Here is a 23,524-nt window from a genome sequence, read left to right as displayed (position 1 = left end):
AGGCTCTCATCCGCAGTAAGAAGATGGCCTCCTTAGAGAGACACCAGCATGAACAGGAAAGCCAGAGAGTGACGAGCTTGCTACAGCAGGTAGAGCCGACGGTGGGTGTTCCCTTGGCCGGTTGTTCCCAATTGGTCCATGTTACTTGGATATAAATCCATTAAAAATGACAGATTCTTGGGCCCTGTCATGGATTAAATGGTGCCTCTCCCGGAAAAAGATATGTCCCTGTTGGAATATCTGGACCCTGTGATTGTGACCTTATTGGAAAGAGTCTCTCTTTTTTTAAAACTTTTTGTTTTATATTGGAGTATAGTTGATTTGCAATGTTGTGTTAGTTGCAGGTGTACAGCAAAGTGATTCAGTTATACATATACATGTATCCACTCTTTTTCAGATTCTTTTCCCATGTAGGTCATTACGGAATATTGAGCAGAGTTCCCTGTGCTGTACAGTAGGTCCTTGTGAGTAATGTAGAGTCTCTTGCAGACGTAATCAAGGATCTTGAGATGAGACCATACCATACGGGTGGGCTCTACACCCAATGACAAGTGTCTTTTTGAGGGAAGGGGCGGGGCAGAGACACGCAGAGAGAAGGAGGCCATGCGATGAGGGAGGCGGCCATGGGAGTGACGCTGCACAAGCCAGGGAGCACCCAGAGCACCGGAGGTGCACAGAGGCAAGCAGGATGCTGTCTTCCCTCTGGAGCCCCCGAGGGGCGTGGCCCTGCCCACAGCTGGTCCTCGGGGTTCTGGTCTCCGTCTCTCCTGTGTACATTTCCATTCCTTGTCAGTCCTCCTTCCTACCATCTCCCTGGTCTCCTTCTGCCTCGGTGTCTCCGTGTCCATCGCCCTTCCGTTAGGCCTCCGTCACCTCCTGCGACCTCTGCACAGACTGAGCGAGCCTCCCTCTTTTTAATGCCTCGTCTCGTTAATCCAGTCTTCACTTTGCTGCCAGAGTATCTTCAACACAAGTCACCTTCTTTCTTAAGACCTCTCAATGGTACCCTGCCCTTGGAGAAGGAGGTGTAGCCTCCTCAGCAAAGGAGCGAACATTTTCCTGACCACAGCCCTTTCTCCTCGTAGCCAGGCTCCATCCCAGCTTTGTTGTGAGGCCCCGGGGAGGCTTCTGGGAGGCAAAAGAAACAGGACAGCAGGCTTGGAGGTGGGGCAAGGCTCGGGCAGGGCGACAGGGGGCACCTGGGAGACCAACCCTGGGGCCGCAGCGCTGGGCTGTGAGGGGAAGGCAGAGCAGTGGCAGAGCTGAGAACCAAAGAGAGGCTCAGGGGCAGGGGGGACGGGAGGGGGGGTGCAGCGGAGGGAAGGAAAGGGGAGCGGGAGAGGGAGTGCAGCGGAAGGAAGGAAAGGGGAGCTCAGGGGGGGCGTGGAAGGGCCGAGAGGAGGCGGCAGGGAGAACGAGAGCTTCGCCGCTGCGCATCCTTCATGCAGACCCGACCCTCAGCTAAGGCGGGACAACGCGGACATTCCTACCCCACCTTCAGCCGCTTCCCTCCAGGGACCTTACGGTTCAGCCCTCTGATGGCCGAGAGCCCCTGGTCACTTCATGCCCCACTGGGCCCGGCTCATGGAAAAGGTGTCTATTGCAATGCCACCCCCTAATAGATGCTCTTCCTTTCTTTAGTTCCTCAGAATTTGACTTCTCTATTTTTGACATTTTTCTGCTTTATTTTAAAAATCAACTCTTTACTTTTTTAGAGCAATTTTAAGTTCATAGTGAAGTAGAGGGGAAGGTACAGAGATATTCCACAAACCCCTGTCCCCACGCAGGGTACAGCCTCCCCTGTTATCGACACCCCCAGCAGATGGTACATTTGTCACAACTGATGGACCCACAGTAACACATCCTTATCTCCCAAAGGGTGTAGTTCTCATTAGTGTTTATTTGGAGTAGATTCTGTAGGTTTGGAGAAATGTATGATGACATGTGTCCATCACAGTACCCTGTGGAGTATTTTCACTGCCCTAAAAATCCTCTGTGCTGCACCTATTCATCCCCCGTGCCTGCCTCAAACCGCCCCCCAACTCACCCCCTCAACCCCTGGCAACCACTCTTTTTATTGTCTCTATAGTTTTGCCTTTTCCAGAATATTATACAGTTGAAATCATAAAGTATGGAGTCTTTTCAGATTGTCTTCTTTCACTTCGTAAGGCGCATTTAAGGTTCCTCCATGTCTTTTCATGGCTGGATAGCTCATTTCGTTTTCATGCTGACTGATAATCCATTGTCTGGATGTACGGCAGTTTACTTATCCATTCACCTACTAAAGGACATCGTGGTTGCTTCCAACAAATTGCAGAGGAAAGAACACTTCTGAACTCATTCTATGAGGCTGCCATTACCCTGATACCAAAACCAGACAAAGATACCACACAGAAAGGAAAATTACAGGCCAGTATCACTGATGAACATGGACGCAAAAATCCTCAACCAAATATTAGCAAACCAAATCCAACAATACATTAAAGGATCATACACCATGATCAAGTGGGATTTATCCTAGGGATGCAAGGATTTTTCAGTATATGCAAATCATTGTGATACACCATGTTAACAAATTGAAGGAGAAAAACCATATGATCATCTCAATAGATGCAGAAAAGGCTTTTGAGAAAATTCAACATCCATTTATGATAAAAACTCTCCAGAAAGTGGGCATAGAGGGAACCTACCTCAACATAATAAAGACCATATTTGACAAACCCATAGCTAACATCATACTCAGCGGTGAAACGCTTCAAGCATTTCTTCTAAGGTCAGGAACAAGACAAGGATGCCCACGTTTGGGCAATTATGAATAAAGCTGCTGTAAACGTCCGTGGGCATAAATTTTCAACTCCTTTGGGTAAATGCCAAACGTGATGGCTGAACTGTGTGGTAAGAATACGTTTTGTAAGAGGTTAGTTTTGTAAGGAACTGCCAAACTGCCTTCCAAAGTGGCTGCACCCTTGTGCGTTCCCACCAGCAACAAGTGAGCGTTCCTGTTGCTCCACAGCCTCGCCAGCATTTGGTGTTGTCGGTGTTCTGCGTTTCGGCCATTCTAGTAGGTGTGAAGTGGTGTCTCAATTTGTTTTTAATTTGAATTTCTCTGATGACATAGGATGTGGAGCATCTTTTCATATGCTTATTTGCCATCTGTCTGCTTTATTTTTCAATCCTTTGTTTACATTTTTGTTTCTACATGCTGGAGCTTGCTACAGGGCTAGTTGGGACTGTGGGGGTTTGTCACTCTTAATCTCAATGTTTCTTTCACTTACTGAGTGTTTAGTATGTGCAGGCACAGTGAGATGATCTATACTAATGAATTCATATGTTGTCCTCAAAATAGAGGATGCCTTTTCCTTTATTCAAGTCTTTTTTTTTTAATCTCCTTCAGTAGAATGTTAAATTGTTCTTTATGAAGTTCTTGTGTGCTTCTTTTTTTTTTTTTTTTTTTTGCGGTACGCGGGCCTCTCACTGTTGTGGCCTCTCCCGTTGCGGAGCACAGGCTCCGGACGCGCAGGCTCAGCGGCCATGGCTCACGGGCCCAGCCGCTCTGCGGCATGTGGGATCTTCCCGGACCGCGGCACGAACCCGTGTCCCCTGCATCGGCAGGCGGACTCTCAACCACTGCGCCACCAGGGAAGCCCATCTTGTGTGCTTCTTGATATGTTTCTTCCTAGATGTTTTCTAAGCACTTTACACATAATTATCAAAAGAAATTGTGAGATAGGCACTATTATTATTCCATTTTACAGAGAAGTAAATTACCTATCACACAATGGTGGGCAAAATTGGGACTTTAACTCAGTTAAGATTTTCTGAGTCCGGAGCCCAAATGCTTGATCATAAAACGGAATAGCTTTTTAAGAAAAGTAGATTGAGTCCTTGGACCTATTCCCTGCAAATAAGAAAACAAAATTTTGAGCAGCTGCTTTGAGAATAAAATGGGGTCCTGGTGCAAGATCGGTGGGATTCTCGGTGTCACTTAACCGACTTAATGAAATGACACATTTCTAATTCTATACTTCTTCCAATTGGTGAGACACATCCTCACCTCTCCTGATCCAGTGACACCCACAAGATCTATCTTGCCCAATTTAAATCAGGAAGAAGGAACACAGATGTTTGTAAGTCTTTATTACAGTCTGTTAAGGAGCAAATAGGGAGAAGATAGAGAAATGGAGGAGGGAGGAGGGAGGCTGGAGAGAATACAGACAGAGAGTCGGAGAGTGACGGAGAGAAGGGGACATACTGAGGAAGAATGTGGGGGAAACTGAGGCTTGATGGGTTTTAAACGAGAGTTAGAGACTGCATCCTGCCATTTCCCCAGGGGATGATCTTCTGTGCGAAGTCGTCTGGGTATTGGAGTGTGTGGCCCCTGTGTGCTTCCCTCCCTGGAATCCCGAATCTCTAGTCCAGCCTCTAGAAGTCTGCAGGTGGCCTTTGTATAGGAGGAGTGTCAGCAGCCCACTTAGAACACGTCCTCGGGGCTACAACCACAGGAACCAAATCAAGAACGCTTCAAAGGCCGGAAGCAGTCAGGCCACGGGCTGCACTCCTGTCCCCCACTGTTAGAGCGTAAGGCGAGCCCTGCAAGAGTGGTAGCTGCCAGGTGGCATCACTAATGAGAAGCTGGGCACACGCATTGGCATGCCCCGGTTACATAAATTAGAAATAAAATACATCAGTATTAATAATAACACAAACAAATGATGCCGTCATGCTCGATAAAGACAAAAATTAACATTTTTATAACTGACATGAAAAACAATAAGCCTATTACAATCCGATTATTTGAAACTACTTGAAATGACATATTATTTTTATGTATTATGTCCATTTTGTACAAGTGTAGGTTAAATACAATTGATACCAATGACTGTGACATTTAGCTTAATAGGTTTATGGTTTTTATCTGAATCGTTTCTAAACAAAATTGGCAGCATTTACTGGCAGCCCATCACACACAGTGGCTTCTTGGGAAAACATAATAGCTGGTTTTCATCGTCTGTGCCTGTTTGGGTCCTTGTGAAGTCAGTACATGGTCCTTTAGTGTCTCCTCTGTAGGCAGAAAGCCATGTGCCTTGCTCAGCACACACTTGTTTTATACTGTTTACTTCTCTCTGAAACAGTACTGACAGCTTGGCTTAAATAAATGAACATTCCCACTGCCACGTCCTCACGTGGCAGGAACACTACGTGAATGTGAACAGTGGGTTCTCATAAACACGGCTCCCCTGGACTGAAGCATCATGACTGACAAGTCATTTGATTCTTCTCTTCATTGTTGTGCTGCCTCCTTCCCGTAATTCGATGCTACAACACCTATCAAATACAACGTGAGCAATACATGCCCCGATTGATACCGATTGCCTGCAGTAAAGTCAGGATTCTCCAGCTGAGGAATTTGACCTTTTCAACTAACTTGTCGTTTTCGGCATGCTTCCTTTTATTATTATTTTTTAAATGGCTCAGATCTTAATCAATGGAAATGACACATGTTAAACATCTCATGAGGTCTTTGCATTGCTGTTAACTGCTTTTTCAAAAATAAATTAATTTAATTAATAAATTATTTTAATTATTAATTTAAATTAATTAATTAATTTTAGCTGCGTTGGGTCTTCATCGCCGCGCGCGGGCTTTCTCTAGTTGTGGTGAGCGGAGGCTACTCTTCGTTGTGGTGCGCGGGCTTCTCATTGCCGTGGCTTCTCTTGTTGCGGAGAGCGGGCTCTAGGCGCGTGGGCTTCAGTAGTTGTGGCGCACGGGCTTAGTTGCTCCACGGCATGTGGGATCTTCCCAGACCAGGGCTCGAACTCGTGCCCCTGCATTGGCAGGTGTATTCTTAACCCCTGCGCCACCAGGGAAGTCCCCTGTTAACTGTTTTTAACAAAAGTTTGCCATTAATTCCATGAAGAAGGGGAGAGAACAGAAAGAGGAGAAGGAGAGGCATTTTATAATTTACCAGAGATCTTAGTATGATGGTTGTAAACCAGAAGCACTAATTTTTTCTAGGTTGGGTGGGGGATTTGGAGATGGGATGTTGGTGGAAGAGGGACAGAGGGCCTCCGCAAGTTGTCTGGGTGTCAGGGGAGATGGGGGGCACCTTCCTTACAAGCTCTGTGTAAATCACTGACTGCTGATAGCATCACATGCCTTGTGGTGAGAAGAGGGGTGGCCCTGGGATGCCACCTGGCACAGTCCGTGGATAATTGCAGAATAGCCAACGAGTCTGGTTAATGCCAATGGTTATTCTGAGCTGCTTATGTTGGAGTTTTTGAGTAAATAGTTACACAATTTTCACTGCAAAGAAATGTTTTACCACAAAAATGTTCTTTTCTAAAAGTGCACAAAACACTTTAGGGTCAAATCAATAGACATGAATCAAAGCATTTACTGTGGTTCTACTAACTATTTGATCAAAATATTACTTTCTTTTCTTTGCATTTTTGTTTTATCATATTATGAAGTAAGTGGTTTTACAAGTTGGTTGTTCCATGAACCATCTTTTGCTGGTGTGTGTGTGTGTGTGTGTGTGTGTGTGTGTGTTCTGAAGAGGAATGTATGTTTTCCTTTTTCCAACCCTGCTCCTAGAGGAATTTCAATCTTTTAAAGGCATTAGATTTATGTTATTTTAGTTGTTATTTTGTTTTACTGGTGCAGGAATGCTTTGGACTGTGACAAGACTGCAGCCATAATTTTTGCAGTCTTCTGTTTCTTAGAGCTGGCATACTAGGACTTCAGCAGCTTTTAAAGTCACCTTCTGAGAATTGTGTTGCCTGTTTTAGAAGTATCTATAGATGCTTCTAAGGCTTAGTTTTAATAGAACTTTTGAAAACCTACTATCGTCCAAATACTCTAAGAACTGACGGTACAAAAATGAAAATGGTACCTCCTCTGTCTACCATCTAAACCTAAAGGGAAGACGAGATCCTCCAACAGCTGCAGTCTAACCAGCTGCCAGCTGCTGAGGAAGTGCCTTCTGCACCAGCACATGGGATCCTTATAAACACCTTACGAGGTGCTATTACTGTCCTCATTTGAGAGACGAGGAGACTGAATTGCAAAGAGGTAAAGAAATGGGAAAGGCAGCATCAGGTTAAACGCTTAGGACGTGAGTCAGAGCAACCCGTTCGTATCCCAGGCTCCGAGGTCACCCAGAGTGGATGAGCTCGAGCCCCTTGCTGCTGTAGCAGATGCTCTTGCTTGCTCCCGAATGCTGGGCCCCGGAAGACAAGTCCACATTGTGAACGTTACCCTATAAGGCCCAAGATGTGAATAAGTTGAGGATCTTGAGGGGATGAGTTCATCCCGGATTATGCGGTTCGGTGGGTGGAGCGTGATTTGGCCCCAGGCTTCCTGTTCCCGGAGGTCTCGTCCTGACTTTTCTCTTACGACGAGTCCGGTATTCACCAGCCCCATGACCTTCGCTTGGACCATTTCCCTAGCGGTGCTCCCTCTATTGTCACTGTCTCCTGCTTTGGTTGGCATATAGTGTATATGTCCTTTCTGAGATACTATGAGGGTCTGGGAGGCGCAAAGGAAGGTGAAACAAAGTGGGAATCAGAAGAGACTGGTCCCAATCCCCTAGTGGGTAGTGACCCCTCGCTCTTGTTCTGCATCAGGTGGACCCAGCAGGTGTTAAAAGACTCTAAAAGGCTGAATGGATGAGTGAGAAGTCCTGTTTCTGGTTCCCAATGAATAATAAAGCCCCATGTTCCCCATCAGTAAAACTAGAGCTCCTAGTCAGCCCCCTATACCTGTGAGGACCCAAGGAGAGAATGTCTGGCAAGAGGTGCTTCTGGTGGGCTTCCCTGGTGGCGCAGTGGTTGAGAGTCCGCCTGCCGATGCAGGGGACACAGGTTCGTGCCCCGGTCCGGGAGGACCCCACGTGCCACAGAGCGGCTGGGCCCATGAGCCATGGCCGCTGAGCCTGCGCGTCCAGAGCCTGTGCTCCGCAACGGGAGAGGCCACAGCAGTGAGAGGCCTGCGTACCGCAAAAAAAGAGAGGTGTTTCTGGCTTTGCAGACATACGGCCGGGACTGCAGGAGATTTGGCAGTCTACTTCTTTGTGTGCTGTAAATGCACTGTCAACAATTATGGGGCAAAAATAATGCCTTGTGACCCCAAGGAATTTTATGGAATGCTGTAGAAGGCTTTTGAAACTGCCACTGAGGGGAGGAAAAATCCTACCCTGCCAAAGACTGGCCTGATTAAGCATTAAGAAAATTCCAAGTGCCTGAGAATGTTTAGTAGCAAAACACACATAACCTTCTTAAAACAGCCTACCAGTGAAACTTTGGAACTTAAGGGTCTGAAGGAGTGGCCCCGTGGAGTCTGAGCTGGTCCAGGGTGGCTGGACTAGGCTTGGGGGAGGGGGGATCAGGGGGAGGGGACTGAGGCAGAGTACTGGGACCTGACGGGATTTACCGTTTTCAGGGCATCTGGGAATCACTGAAGGATGTGAGTGGGCACAGGGCGCAATCAGACCAGAGTTTAGAAAGCGGCTCTTGTGCCATGAGGAGGGAGATTAGCTGGGGAGAGACAAGGGGCAGAGACTGGTGTGGAAGCCGATTCTAACTTCCTGGCCAAAGGCCTCTGGGAGCACCCAGCACACAGGGGCGGTGGGAACAGGGAGTAGGGGATGGATTAAAACTAATGTATGCAGGAAGGAGAAAAAGGTGTAGCCGAAATGGTAAAATTAGATACAAGTTAGGCTACTGAAAGAACACAATGTTATTATAGTGGAGAAGAGCAGAAAACAGGGTTTTGACCTATCTGTATACTAATGCATAAAGTCTGGGGAGGCTTGAGGATTTAGGGTAATAAGGTAGATAAACTCTAAGGCTGAGACTAGGCTAAGGACACACTCAGGCCTTCTTCCAGGCTGCAGATGTCCTACTGTGTCCTCACTTGGGGGAGGGGTGAAGGAGCTCTGTGGGGTCCCTTTTTTTTTTTGTCGTAACAAAAAAAGTTTTATTAGAAAATGTGGGGTCCCTTTTATAGGACACCAATCCCATTCACGAGGGCTCCACCCTCATGACCTAATCACCTCCCAAAGCACCCCTCCCCCCGCTCCTTGGGGGTTAGAATTTCAACATATGAATTTTGCAGGGACACAACGATTAAGACCATAACTGAGATTGCATACCACAGTATTTCAAAAATCATTCTTCCACCCAAACTTGCCAGGTTTCTGCTCTTATGTATCCTGTACTTGGCTCCGGGTACATGGGACAGAGCGAGGTCTGATAACGCTAAGGTACCTGCAGAGGCCCACACACCTGGTGAGAGCCCAGGTCCACCCAACTTTAGAGCGTGCACGTGTCCTACCGTGCACAAGTACCCCAACTCACAGAGGGGGAAACATGAGACAAACTAGATTACTAAAAACCATGCAACGTTGGGCTTCCCTGGTGGCGCAGTGGTTGAGAGTCCGCCTGCCGATGCAGGGGACGCGGGTTCGTGCCCCGGTCTGGGAAGATCCCACATGCCGCAGAGCGGCTGGGCCCGTGAGCCATGGCCGCTGAGCCTGCGCGTCCGGAGCCTGTGCTCCGCAATGGGAGAGGCCACGACAGTGAGAGGCCCGCGTGCCGCAAAAAGAAAAAACAAAAAAACAACAAATAAAAAACATGCAACGCGTACACCTATCTATGATAATTTTGGAGAGTGTATCACTTGGTTCCCTATATTTCTCAAATATTTTCAAGTGTTTCTCAAGTCAGATTCCAAAATATGTGGAAGGAAGCTGCTTCTGACATCTTTCTGTTAGTTTCAATTTTATTTCAGACTTTTTACAGTTATACAACATGAAAAAGCATTAAATACCGCTATTTTCTTATTTACGTGGTGTAAAATTTTTAATAACAAAAATTTCTTATCATAAAAGATGATGTTAAGTACAGCAGAAACACTGCTCATGATCAGCAATTCAATGATTTAACATAAGGTGTGCTCTATTTCATGATTTTTCACTGTACAAGAAAACCTCTAATTTAGTTTGTCTAAATGCAACAACTACCCAGTTGCCTTCACTTTTATGAGCTACACTCCTTCCTGTTTTATTCGAAATAGACTCTGGAAGAGGGCTGTGAAGATCAGAGCCTTCATGTGCATTTTTCCACATCCGTAAGGAAACACGTGGCTGCTTGTTCTTTTAATTGTCTTAAGATCGATTATCTTCAATGACAATAGTTCTTCTAGAATATGGTTCAAGTTCTACAAATATATATTGAAATTCATATTCGCCACTTTCTGGGTTCTGGAAAAAAATAATGAGTATCAAGGTGTTGCCCTGCTCTTTGGCACTTTACGTTGAGTCTGCGTTCAAGAAACCCCATCCCCACACGATCTCACCTCTTTCACTTCAAGATGCACAGTTCCTTGCTTCCCGGGCTCGGAGCCCTGGATGTAGAATTTCACACGCATGTGTTTCAGCCCATCTTTAACGTATTCAATAAAACTGTCAAGACAATGATAACACACAAGCCTGAATTCCTCCCACTTAAACATCACCCCAAGCTCTCAAATCCAAGCCGCCTGCAGTACCTGACGTGCTGCCTTCTGCCACGTCTCGTCATCTCCCCATAGCCTTTAAGGGGCTCGCCGAAGACACTTAGGACCTGCAAAGTAAGGTGATGCTTCCTCAGTCAGGGCTACTTTTTTTAAGCTTCCTAGGGAAATATTTTCTGACAAACTGAGTGGTTTATTTTAGAAAAAAAAAAAAAGCCTGGGACTCTTTCAAAATGATATCTCCAATGATAAGAAAACTGGGAAAAGAGTTATTATGCAAAAATCATCCCATAATTAACACTCAAACTTTTCATGCACAGAGAATGAAATAGGTAACTTTATGGTGTTACTTGTAGTTTCAGAACAGTTAGGCTGAAGTGGAGCTGTTTCCACTCCCCTTTTACAAAAAGAAACACGATGTAACAAAGCGTTCAAATATTTAAATGTCTGAACATTTTTAGTGAAATTTACCCAATGGAGTCTAATACTAAAAGCTATGAGATCAAAATAATTTTTTAGTTATTAAATACACAAATAAAAACAAGTAATGATTTATTTAAAACAAACCAGATCTAGAGGTAGGAATCCATTATTCCCAATGGGAGAACTCACAATGAAGTGTAAATGTAATTTTTACTGAATTTAAAATGCAAATACTTCGGAACCTTTTCAAAAAAAACAGAAATGTGATATCAAACTAAAACAAATATTGCTTCAAATCTGGAAATTTTTCTTATTTGGTCTGTTGGGCATCTTCAGTATCAAAAATTTCAGGCACATATAGAGACTAATATGTAAGATGAGACATATTTAAGAACTGTGTAGCTGAAACGATTGTTCAAATAATTTAATAGATTAAACATGTCTGTATCAAAACATAAGTATTTTCTATTTCTCAACCAAGCAAAGTGCCTGGCAGACAATAGGCCCCTAATAAATCCTAACAAAATCGAACTGTTGAAGTTTAATTATTCTTCATAGAGCTCTTTTAGGCGGCAAATTAAGTTATGACCTTAATAATACCTCGCTCTTTGTGTTTATTCTGTGAAGTTCTGTTCAAAATGCTGAAGATCTATGAAAGACCGAGTTTGTGAATAACACAGCAACTCTTCCTCTCTTCTTAGAGATGCGCCCTGACATGTAATTATGCTACTGCTCGTGTTTATTTCTGGACCCTGTAAAGGGTTTCTTGTCAGGGGTAATTAGGACTCCCAGTAACTCTAATGGGAACCTCCTTTACTCCCTGCTGAGTTTCAGCTTACTCAGAGGGACACCTCCCCCTCTGCCTTCTCCTCCACAGTTCTCAGACTGCCCTGAGTCCAGTAAAAAGAAAGATGCCAGAGGCCGTTAGCTCCTGCCGTTTCTGCCCTGACAAGATTAGAGACACTCATGGAGCATTTGGAGGTGGTGCCCCAGGGAAACCCAGGGCAGAGCATGGACGCTGAGAGGATCTGCGGGTTCAAAAGCTTCCCCTCCCCAGGGACCTCACGTCTGTTTCTCTGACATTTACTCCTTGGTCTGTGTGAGAAACAGCCCTGATATTTATGATGCCACCTGCCATTTTCTTTCAAAGTACAAGAATTAAGATGTCAATGAGTAAGATGTTTCAGTGCCAAAGTTTTCCACCCAGGAGTAAAATCTGGCACTGCACGGGCTACACGGGCTTTCTGTCTGTGACTGGAAAGCCTTATGAAAAGCTTCCTCTGGACAGGATCCTTAAAAGAATCCAGGCGGCTTTTCCACATCTGCATCCTCCAGGGCGTGGCTCAGGCAGGCTGTGCTTAAAAGCCTAAGTGTGGAATCACCCAAACTGGGATTGAGGTTCTGGCTCTCCCTCTTACCGGTTCAGTCATCTTAGCTGAGTTACTTAATCTCTTTAAATATCAGTTTCCTTGTGCAAACAGGATAATAGTAGCACCCAACACAAGTGGTTCTTGTGAGACTCAATAAAGACGATGTGCTCAAACACTGAGCAGAGTGCTTGGTGCATGATATGCTCTCAATAAGCATCAACAATTACTATTATGATCGCAAGATTATGAATCAGGGCTTTAAAAAGACTAGTGAGTTTAATACTCTGGTATATTCTAAACACTTATTATTGAGGACAACTAGTAAAACGACTCTCTTGTACCCTTAGGATGGAAACACTGCCGCATGGACCTTTGGGTGCTACTCGTAATCAAAGCATTTCAAGTACAGAACAAAGAGCTAATAACGTAATCACAATCCAACCACTACGGTTTTATTATTATGTAAATCCACTAGTCTCAGAACTAGCACGTGACCTCTGCCTGCCCCTCCCACCACCACATTCCTCTCCCTGATCAGAGTCTGTGTAATGCAATCTTGAGGACTAACCTCGGGATGTAATCTGCATTTTTCTAGGGCTTTCCCATATATCTTATTAGGACTGGATGAAGAAAAGAGTTCTCTGAAGATCGTGTAAAACAAGCCACCTGAAAATCAAAGAAAAAGCTCAAGCAAAGCGAGAGCGAGACAAATGGAAAATGAAAAAGATATTCAGGGGTTTTATACTTGCTGTGTTTTCAACCTGTAATGGTGATTCCAATAAGCACCACTATTAAATAGGTAAAATCTCTTCCAGCTTCTTTCACTGTAAAGAGAAAACACCACTGGTTACACGTGTGCCGGATGTGAGCAGGGATGCTTCTGGCTTCAGGATCTCTAGCAGGTGAGACGTGGGCTCAGGACCTAATGAGGGGGTCGGTACATGTTCTGGAGCAGCTGTTGTCAAATCTCTCTGTGAATCAGGACCACCTGAAGAAACTTTCTGAAAGAACCGCAGCAGGATTCTGGGAGCAGGGCTTAGGAATCGATTCTTTACTTTAGGTAGCATTATGATTTTAATGCCTCCTTATTGTCTAAGATGAGGAAACCCTTTGAACAAGTGATCCAGTCCCTCTGAGTGGAAACAACGGTCCTTGATTAGGCACCACTGGATACGGTCTGCTGTTCACACAGTAAGAGACGTGTTGGCTTTGTCAGCTGCAGTCAAAATGGGCCTCGACCCTCAACAGTCAGTGACCTTCCCAGCCTGCCACCCTGCTGGCTGTGAAACAGAACTGAATTTAGAACAGGACTTTGCTTGGCCAGGCAGATTTGTGAATCGAACTGCTTTAGAAAATGAAGAACCTGCACAGATACTGCACTTCCTCTTTTTTTAAATAACCCATCTCATTCTATTCTCTACCGAGCTCACAAAACACACTTAATGCGCAGTAGCTGCCCGCTGTGAGCCCGGCGGCACGCTGAGAACACGGCACGCCGCGCTGGTCAGGAGCCGCGACGTTCCCCGTGACCCAGATCAGGCCTTTGCCCCAACACCTTTGCTCCCGATTCCCGCCCGGCACACTCACCGCTGCTTCGCTTAGGCTCTCGGGAAGGCTCTTCCCCGTTTATTCAACCACAAACATCGACTGTATGTACTACGTGCAAAGCCCGCACCGAGTATCACTCAGCCCACGCGTTCTCGAAGTTTGTTTAAGCATCACGTTACTCTTCAGCAGAAGCTGCTCATCGTCTCCCTTCCTCTTCTTGACCCTTTCAGACCGTATACTTTCACACAAAACCCCTCCTGCCATCTGCCTCTGCAATGAGGGGTGTGTGGTGACCACCCACGTGCTCCCCGCAGGACCGAGGCTCCCGTTACCCCCGGTGCGGGGAGCTGACATGGCTGCTGGCTGGCGGAATCCCTGCATCCAAGGCCCTGGCCCTCCCCACACCCAGTGCCTGGCTGGTGCCCAAGCCCCACACCTTGAGATGAGAGGACTGCAAGGGCCCCTGAGCTCCTGCAGGACTGGCGGAGGCCCTATCGCAAACGCCCCGTGCTTCATCTTCTCCCTCTGCCCAGCCCAGCCTCCCCACGGGAGGCCCCCAAACCTCCTGCCCACAGACCCCACTGAGTCTGCTTCCCTGGAACGCGCCCTACGACGGGGCTACAGGAGTGGTCCTAGGGAGCAGCTCCAAACTGGGATTTTAGAGCTGGATCACTGGCCACCGGCTGGCCTCGAGGACTCGTCCCTGGTGGCAGGAGGAGCTCAGGCCCGGCAGGGAGTGGTCGCACAACTGCCGCGGCTCTCACCGCTGGTGGCCTGGAGCACCGGTGGGAGGGAGTGCACTGATGGGTGTTGCGTTTGGGGAATTTAGGGGGAATAAGCAATTACAAGGACTCGGACTGGATGGCTGTGGTAGCAGGCTGCCAATGCACTGGAGAAAGGTAGTGAGAGGACGAGATAACTGATCACCAATGAAGGTCAAGTGTGAAAGTCAGACGCCTCCTCCACAGCAAACCAGGAGACTCCTTTGTTGCACCCAGAGGGCAGAAAAAGCTGAGGACCAGACCCAGGGCAAAAGAGTAGCAGAGAGGCTGGACTCTCACCCCACCAGGTCTCTTGTGCCAAGGCCAAGGTCCGTGACTTGGGAAGAGAGGGAGCCTGCAGCTTGGCAAGGGGGTATCAAGGCTGACGCACTCCAGAATCTTGAGTCCGCAGGTTCTCCTGAACCCTCCGGCGTGAAGCAGCAGCTCACGCCTCCCAGTTAAAGGCTAGCTCTTCTTCCTCCTTGAAGACCTGGCGGGGGCTTCCATCTAGCGAGACATGTGCTCTGGCCAGGTTACAACATAACTGGGAGGAAAGAGGAAACGGGCCATCCCCAAAGGGGCTGGAAGCCCCACCAGCAGAGCCGGCTGTATCCTAACGGCAGCGTGAAGGGTCACAGAATACAGAACTGGACAAGTGAGAGGTGATCAACAGGGGCAGTACTCTCCTCTGAGCAAAAACTCAAGTCTGACAAGCAGCCTGGGAGCTGGTGCATGGCTACGTTCGCTCTTGGAAAGATGGAGAGAGCGTGATCCACATTAAGTGAAGTAAAAATGACAGAACTGCCATGGCAAACTCTGGGCATGCTCCAGGGGGTATAATACACCGAGGGCAAAATCCACCAGCCGACTGTCCTGTAGGAGGGCCTGGAAAACACTTCACAGCGTTACAGAACAAAGCGCCCTGATGCCATGGGGACGGCCGTGGCATTGAAGCCAGGTGGGAGCAACCATGATAATGAACGGCTCAATTTCTGGATGTGAATCAGTCTTCAGACCTGGAATCCATTTACCGAAGGAAGGCCAGATTCTATACTGAGCAAGTATATGTGATTCCCCTGGTCCTTCACCTGAGCCCTACGGCCATTCACTTGGTGACTGTATGCTGGAAAAGGGGGACACCCAAACACTTCAAGGTCTGCTGGACAGAGTCTGAGCTGACATCAATACCCCAAGGAGTCATTATGGTCCCTCTGTTATGTACGTATGGTGGCTGTATAATAAAGAGCCTGGCTTGTAAAAGGTTCACAGCTGGGCCATGGACTTACCTGGCAGTCATTTCCCTGATTCCCAACGTATAACTGGAATGGACATTCTCAGTAATTGGCAACAACAGTCCCTACTTTAGTTCCCTTGAGGCAGATTAAAAGCTACCATAATGGGTAAAGTCCAATGAAAGCCTGTGAAACTGCCTCTTACTGACCAAAATAGTAAATCAAAAGCAGTATCACATCTAAGGGGGAATGCCAGAGGCAGTGCTATTCTGAAAGACTAAAGATACAGGAGTGGTTGTCCTGGATATCAGAAAACTGAGACTGGGAAAATCTGCATTTAATTTTTAGTTGTGTGAAATTGGGGAAATATGCCTTATACATACTAATGAGTACTAATGTCTGTCTGAAACAGTAAATTTGAGGCTCAAATGAGATGAACTAACATCTGGGAAATCTACTCGTTTATTATAAAGTTCTAAACAATGGTTAAGTTTTATATAGCTGTCACCAAACTAAGAAAAGTTGAGAAAAATTTTATAGACATAATTCAGCAAAGTTATATCAAAACCAACTTTCAAATCTGAGTTCAGATCTGTGAAGAAAATTGTGGGCCTGTATTCTCTGGTTCTAAACTGTGTTTAACGGTTCTACCTTTTAATTTGTGTGAACTGTTTATTCTTAGCACTGAACTTGTGTAAAAGGGCACTGGCAGCTCTCATCACGTTTGCTGAAAGACTGACCGTTACAGGGACTTCCCTTTTACCTTTCTGTGACGTTGAGATGGCGGTTTCCCCGCTCTGACTTCTGTGCACAGACACTTGTTTGCTGCCGTCCTCCTTCGCTCTCTGCGGGCTCTGTCCTTGCGTCCAGATGGTTTTCTGGGTGACTCCCAAAAGACACCTAGGTCGCACGGTTCTCTTCTGCCCTCGCGGCTCCCATCTCCAATTGGGCTCAGTCTTCAAGCACGCTTTGTTAAGTACAAAGTGTGCCAAAAACAACCGCTCCCCCGAGGACCTGTGCAGCTTCTCTGTACACCGTACAGCTCGTAGGAAAGTACAAATCATGTTCCCGGAAAGCCGCTCCGCTTAGGGAAGATGCCAGCTGTGACGAGCAAACCTTCACTACCCACCACACACCCAGCCCGGACTCCAGTCCTCGCGTTCACACCAATAATTCTGGCTCCAGCAACGTAAATCAAGATAAAGTCTCCCGAAAAGAGTTGATGTCCTCCTTCCCTTCTCTTCGGCCCTCTTTTTACTGGAATTAAAGTGATTCGATTACTTTCTATGCTGACATTCACCCCATCCCCGTCAGGCCTTTGCAAAGCAACCGGGGAAACCCCTAGGAGTCCTGGGAATAGTAGTTTGAGGGCGTCATTTCTCCCAGAGTTGCCGCAGCGGGGAAGGCACAAGGACTACATCGCCCACAGTGCAAGGCGGCCAGAGCGCGCGCTGATCTCTCGCCGCCTCCCAGACTCCCCTGCGCGGGCCCCTGCGCACGCGCCGCAGTACCTGGCGCGACAAGAAGGCGGGGCCGTGTTGGTGGTGGGCGGGGTTTGTGCCCCTGGCGCTAATTCAAATAGAACTTGAAAAGTCAAGTTAGCAATTATAAACTGCTTGTTCCTGCGACCCCTAGAGAGCCCCCTATAAACAGAAATTCTCGTTCTGATTGTCGCTATCATGTTCCTTATGGGCAGATGATGTAGCCTTTGCGTTTGTTCTTCCTAAGGAAACCAGACAGGAAACCGCGCAAATGACCCCAGAGCCAGCCGGTGGGAAGGGACAAAGCCACCACAAAGCCCACGCGGCCGCGAGGCGTCCTCGGCGTCAGCACGTCGGGCGTGCGTAGAAGCCGGGCCCCGGAAGTTTCTAGAACCGCTCCTGGAGCCCGTGGAAAAGCTGTATTGTCCTCGGCCCTGCCCCGCTTCTGCGCACGCGCATGGGGCGCGCGCTGGCGTAGGGTGGGCGTGGCCCGGGGCGGTGCGACGGCCGGAAGGAGGAGCGCGCCGAGCAGCATATGCGCTGGGTCTCCATGGCGACCGGACGCGGCCGGCAACTGCAACCGTCCTGGCGCGGCCTCATGGCGCGGCCCCCGCCCCTCGGCGGCGACGGCTCGGCCCGCGGGAGAGCGGGGAAGGCAGCCGGGGGCTCGGGGTTCAGGTGACTCTCGGGGGGCGCGCGCCCGGGGAGCCCCTGCGAGGAAAGCCCCTCACTCCCCCGCCTCCCTTTCCCTTTATTTTCGTTGGTTCCGCCGTGGCGAGTCGCTCGCCGCTCCTTTTAGCGCGGGAAAGGTCTGGAAGGACGGCGGGAGGAAGGCTCTAAAACTTGGAAGCGTGGGGTTACCCCAAGTCATGATACAAGTAGAGGAGCTTCCCGGGAGTATTTCCTCAGTTCGTTCAGTTAGTGGGCCCTGCGGGGAACGGCGGCGTGCGAGCCCCGCAACCCTGAGCAGCCCTCGCGGTGAGCCGCCGCGTGAACGCGCTCACCTGCGGGGACTGGTGCGCAACTCCGCGCTCCACCCGCGGCTCGCTGGCAGGGTCCCCTCCAGAACGCGTTCCCAAAGTTGCTTCCTAATTCTGGGACCGGGAGTCACCTTTTGTCTTTTTTATGACTTTATAACTTAGAGAAGTAGATTCTGCTTATCAAACATTATCGGTTTTCTCTCCCGCTCCCAGTTCACGAACGGAGGACTCAACCCCTAACCAGGTAACTCTGTTAGGCAGGTTGGTCTGGGAGCTGCACCTCCGACGTCAAGGCCTGGTCTGAGTTTCTAAGCAAACCCTGGAGGGATGCCTTCTAGACAGTTACCCCTTGGTGCTCAACCTCTAATCCTCTAATGCCGTTTTCATGCCCAAGCGCGGGGGCGTGGGGTGTTCTTTGTTCTGGTGTCTGGAGGCTCGTCTCGGTTCCATTTCTCTTGGGGTACCATGGGCCTGAAGGGTGGTCCTCTTCCACAGTGAGAGAAGGCAACTTCGAGGAGTGAGCTGGGGAAGGAGCGGGTAGTGGGAGCCGGCAGCTGCTTTCCAAAAGGAACTTCAGCTTAACTCCAAGGATAATGGCTCACTTCTCAAAGCAAGTGATCCAGTTTGTCAGAAATATCCACGTGCTGTCGTGATGCCTTGTTAAATCCCTCTTTCTGAGCTGGTCCCAACTCTGCACGCATCATCCCAGTTAGATTACCAGGTGGAGGGATAATGCTAAGGACCGTTTGCATTCTTGAGGACTTTTTCCTTGTAGGTATTCTCCATTTATAGATATAAAAAGTCAGGCATAATATGCCTTCTAGCAAACCAGATGTCTATGTTTAAGCATAGAAAAGTATTCTGTTACTTACCAGCTCAACTAATTAAGGTATATTTTTTCCCCTGAATCTCCAGGACTGTGTCCTCTGTCCATCCTGGGATCTGCTAACCCTACTTACACTGGTTTCAGAAGCAGGGCCCTCTGCCTTGGTATTACGGTAATAGTTGGTTCTTGAGAATAGCTGTAATGCTAGACATATCACAAGCCTCGTGACAAAATGGTGACAATGCCTGCAAAATTTCTGTTATGTAGGAGAGAAAGACAGGAATTTAAAATAGGAAGCTTGAACTTTACATTAATTTGCCACTATTACTAAAAGTAGTCTTTATATATAATGTGCTTTTAGTGGAAGCGAAATGACTGTTATACGATGAATCTTTTATTACTTTGAAAGTTGAGTGAACTTTTTGTTGAAATGATGTAATTAGAATGCCTGTAATTATGCCTGGCTTGGGAGTCTGCACCTCAACCTGTGATTTGGTGAGATGTAAGTTCTTTTTGGTAAAGAAAAGTCAGCTCCTAAGAATGATTATGGTCTACATAGGTGGTTATTTTTAACGTCTCAGTGCAGAAGAATTAGTTCTTAACAAGGAATCACACAAAATGTGTGATATGTGTCAACCTATTTAACCCAAAATGTGAATTTGTATAAATAAATACCTTAAACTGTAAGAAATATAGCAGAAAGCATATCAAGTTGGCTTAATTTCTACTTGGTCTAATTTCTTTGATTTGTCAGATATTAAAAATCAGGCCCAGAAAGTAGGTTTTTAAAATACCAAACTTAATTGAAAGCAATCAGGTAAAGTTTGTCGCTTGAAAAAAGGCGGTTTTAAACTAAATGTCATCTTACTAATTATATCAGCTAAATGTGTACTTAACTTTGTAGAGGTACAGAGCTTGTTGCTGAAATCTTGGCTTCTATACACCGGTGCCAAGTAGAAATACAGAGACAGAATTTAGGAGGAAAGAAAAAAAGTGGCTTTATTTCTTTGCCAGGCGAAGAGGGAACACAGGGGGCTAGCGCCTCCGAAAACTGTGACCCCCTTCCAGAGGGTAGTGAGAAGTTTTATAGTAATGGTTTAAAGAGGGCGTAATCAGCTTGTGGACATTGTTCTGATTGGTTGGTGGTGAGGTAAGTGGGAGTCGGCATCATCAACCTGGTTCCAACTGGTCTGGTGTCTCGGTGGGTACTTGTGGGCAGCATGCCTTCGTTAATGGTTAACTTCTCCCACCTGGAGGACGTTTTAGCATCTGCAGAACAGCTCAAAGATGTGTGTACCCATTGATGGGGCACCAGGACCTTGCCCCAAGGCTGAACTATTGTTTTCCTTGACTTTTTCTCGCTTGTCTTGTATCCCCTCCCTTCCCTAATTAACAACTGTTTGAATCTGCCCGTTGGAACTCAGGGAAGGTCAAGGAGGCTGGATGAAGGCTATTTCCTATAATCAAAGAAATGGGGGGCACAGAAAGGCTTTGTGTCCAGGAGCCCCACAGGGCCCTGCTAGGGATCAAGCTCCATGAGCACATGCATGGGACTTACTGATTGTTAATTGTGTGGCCCTTAAAAATGTGCAGTTAGTTTTTTTTATGGAGAAATGGAGATGTGCTTTCAATGGTACCAGAATCCATACTGATAAGATGTATAGTAACTATAGTAACACGGTGGAAGGAGCTCTGGAGGACAGTCAGGAGGGGAGGGTCCTGGGGCTCTTGACCTCTAGCTTGGGACCTTGAAGAAGTCACTGTTGGCTGCCTCGTTAGAGACTTAGTCTTCTGCTCTGGAAAGGAGGGACTCAGGAGATCTATTTTAATTATGGAAAAACAAAACAGCAACAAATAGGCTGTACTTTTCGAACACATAGGAGCCAGTGGGCAGGGGGCGCCTTCCTGACGTGGAAAATTAATGTAACAGCTTTGGGGGAAAGTGTTAAATAACTGGTGAGTCATATAATACATTTTTATGATAAGACAAACACTGATAAGATATCCAGTAGAATGCAATATTTGCATTAACTTTTAATATTAAATAAGAGACTTCAAAGAAGTTTTGTGCTTTCTGCAGGCTGTGCTCCAAGATTTCGGGGGGCCTGGTACCCAGAATGCTGTGTAGGCCTTTGAAAACCACGGCTCCAGCCTAAAGGATGGTGCTGTGAAACTGTGCTCCCAAACTTTCTTGTATATGGGCTCTCAGTTTTAAAGCAACAAAACCCCCACAATTCATTACATTTTCAGTATATTAAGAAACATTAGAAAGTACATGGTGTTCTGTCCCTTCAATCTTCCAACCCCCGTTTAAAAACTACCACCTGTAATTCCATAAACTTGTGAATCAGATGTATTACCGGTTAATACCTTGTTAGCTTTCCTCGAAGTTCGCTTTTCTTTGTATGTATGTGTTTACATTTTCCCTTAAGAGAGAAATACAAAAATCAGATTATCTAGTACATACTGATACAGCCTTTTTCAGTTGATGTTATTAATTTAGCAGATATTTATCGAATGCCTTCTGCATGCTGGGCATGTTGTGGGTGCTGAGGAATCAGCAGGGAACAAAACTCGTGCAAAAGACCTGCCAGCATGGTGCTTACACCCCAATGACAGCAAACAAGGTAGACAAGCAAAATGAGTGGTGTCGGATGGCGGTAGGTGCTGGGGGGGCAGTGTGTGTGTGTGTGTGTGTGTGTGTGTGCGCGCGCGCGATATGGATTAGAGTTTTTAGAGAGTATGGCTAGAAGATCTCAGGGATACAGTGACATTTGAATGGCGGCCTGTATCCAGGAGGTGAGGGAGCTGGCTGTGCAGACATCTGGGAGATGTCACGAACTTGTTTTTGTGCAAACACTTCCACCTGTATTGAAACTGTCCCTTTTTATTGGCTGAACGTGGCTCACTTTACAGAGGTCGTGGGGTTTAACTGATGTCTATACAGTTTCTGGTACTTTTCCAGGTGCAGACAGGTTTGAGATGGACATTCCTGAGTGAAGTCTTTGGGCTCGTTTTTTTGCCTTGGGTTATATTTCTAGATGTGAGATTCTTGGCTTAAAAAAAACACGTGCCTTTTAAGGACTTGGCTGTCCATAGTGTTTGCACCAACCTGTGGTCCCAGCAGTGAAGGAGAATGCCTGTTTGTCTGCAGCAGAGCTGCCCTTGTCCTTATCATTTATTTGGTCTTTGCTAACTTGCTAGATTGAAACTGATCAATAGATTGTATTGATTTACTTTTCTTCAGTTCCCTTGGAAAGGTTTAGGGTAATAGTTTTGATTTTTTGGGGCATCTTTTGATTGAGGAAATACGTAATGGCAAAAAGCTGTTATCAATTTACTAATGCTTCTAGACAAATTTATATTTGATCAACCACAGCAGTGTTCATTTAAGTTAAAAAATAGCATATCAGGGAGAGTCCTTCATCAGTCTTCATCAGTGTGTGTCTAGACTCTTAGACTTCTCGGCACGACCCTTCACACTTGTAGTGGTCTAAGGGTCACCACCTGGGGACTCTGGGTAGATATTGTTATTATTTGACGGACGGGTAAAAGAAATTCCTTTTGTTTAAAGCCTAAGTGTCAGAAACCTTTCGTTGAATCTGTAACACAGGTCATATAGAGTTTGCAGGATTAGTTAACCACTTAAAATAAGGAATGCTTTTAAATCATTTAAAAATACTTAAAAAAATTGTGTATCATGTTGAATAGTGCCCCCATCTCCCCCCGCAAATTCATGTCCACCCAGAACCTTAGGATGTGACTTTATTTGGAAATAGGGTCTCTGCAGATGTAATTAGTTAAGATGAGGTCATGCTGGATTAGGGTGGGTCCTAAATTGAATGTGACTGCTGTTCTATAGGAAGACACACACACAAAGAGGGAAGATGGCTTTGTAAGGAGAGAGCAGAGATTGGAGTGAGTTAGCTTAGCTGCCATGAGCTAAGAAACACCAAGGATTGTCAGCAACCATCAGAAGCTGGAAGAGGCAAGGAAGGATTCTGTCCCATAGTCTTGGGAGGGAGCATGGCCCTCCCAGCACCTTGATTTTGGGCATTTGGCCCCTAGGTCTGTGAGACAATAAGCCACCTAGTTTAAGGTACTTTGTTAAGGCAGCCCTAGGAAATTAATACAATTAGGAAATTGTATTTTACCTCTGATTACTGTTAGAGCCAGGGCAATGGACTTAAAGCTTTTCTACTGTGGAAATCTTTGCTGAAACAACAGAAGTATAAAATTACAGCACAGGTGGAGTTCTCTGGCCAAAGGGGGAGAGGGCGTTGCAAAGCTCTCCAGATTAGCATTTCTCCTTGCGCTTTCCCTACTGCTCTGCATCTGGCTAGGAAGTCAGATAAGATGAAGAGCGCCTGAGTGCCTTTTGCTGAAGCTGG

At 46.7% G+C, this 23,524-nt stretch overlaps 2 protein-coding genes across 9 annotated transcripts in view; one reads left to right on the top strand and one right to left on the bottom strand.

The window, feature by feature from the left end:
• Positions 1-954: 954 nt before the first annotated feature.
• TIMM21 (translocase of inner mitochondrial membrane 21) lies at positions 955-17,245 on the bottom strand. Of its 2 annotated transcripts, XM_022559995.3 has the most exons (6): positions 16,610-17,234; positions 13,067-13,129; positions 12,874-12,971; positions 10,549-10,622; positions 10,357-10,462; positions 1,339-10,261 (listed from the first exon to the last, which is right to left on the bottom strand). In XM_022559995.3, exons 1-6 carry the CDS (start codon positions 16,908-16,910, stop codon positions 10,166-10,168), a joined length of 738 nt encoding a protein of 245 aa, XP_022415703.1. In that variant the 5' UTR covers positions 16,911-17,234; the 3' UTR covers positions 1,339-10,165. The 2 variants fall into 2 exon arrangements, with proteins under 2 accessions (XP_089751448.1, XP_022415703.1); XM_089895322.1 differs by lacking the exon at positions 13,067-13,129 and having other exon boundaries at positions 955-10,261; positions 16,610-17,245.
• Positions 17,246-17,401: 156 nt separating this feature from the next.
• The window catches only part of FBXO15 (F-box protein 15), a 210,535-nt gene continuing 204,412 nt past the window's right edge, over positions 17,402-23,524 (top strand). For 3 of the 7 annotated variants that reach the window (XM_089895316.1, XM_089895319.1, XM_022559991.2), the window contains exon 1: positions 17,406-18,005. In XM_089895316.1, the coding sequence (XP_089751442.1) occupies positions 17,863-18,005 (143 nt within the window). In that variant the 5' untranslated portion in view covers positions 17,406-17,862. Of the gene's footprint in view, positions 18,006-23,524 lie in introns of all 7 variants that reach the window. The other 4 variants (XM_089895321.1, XM_089895318.1, XM_089895317.1 and 1 more) reach the window with 4 other exon arrangements.

The sequence above is a fragment of the Delphinapterus leucas genome, chromosome 14, assembly GCF_059928025.1.
Source record: "Delphinapterus leucas isolate spDelLeu-1000000601 "Yukka" chromosome 14, BTC_Dleu_Yukka2, whole genome shotgun sequence".
NCBI lineage: Eukaryota > Metazoa > Chordata > Mammalia > Artiodactyla > Monodontidae > Delphinapterus > Delphinapterus leucas.
This window is presented reverse-complemented; position numbering and strand designations above follow the sequence as displayed.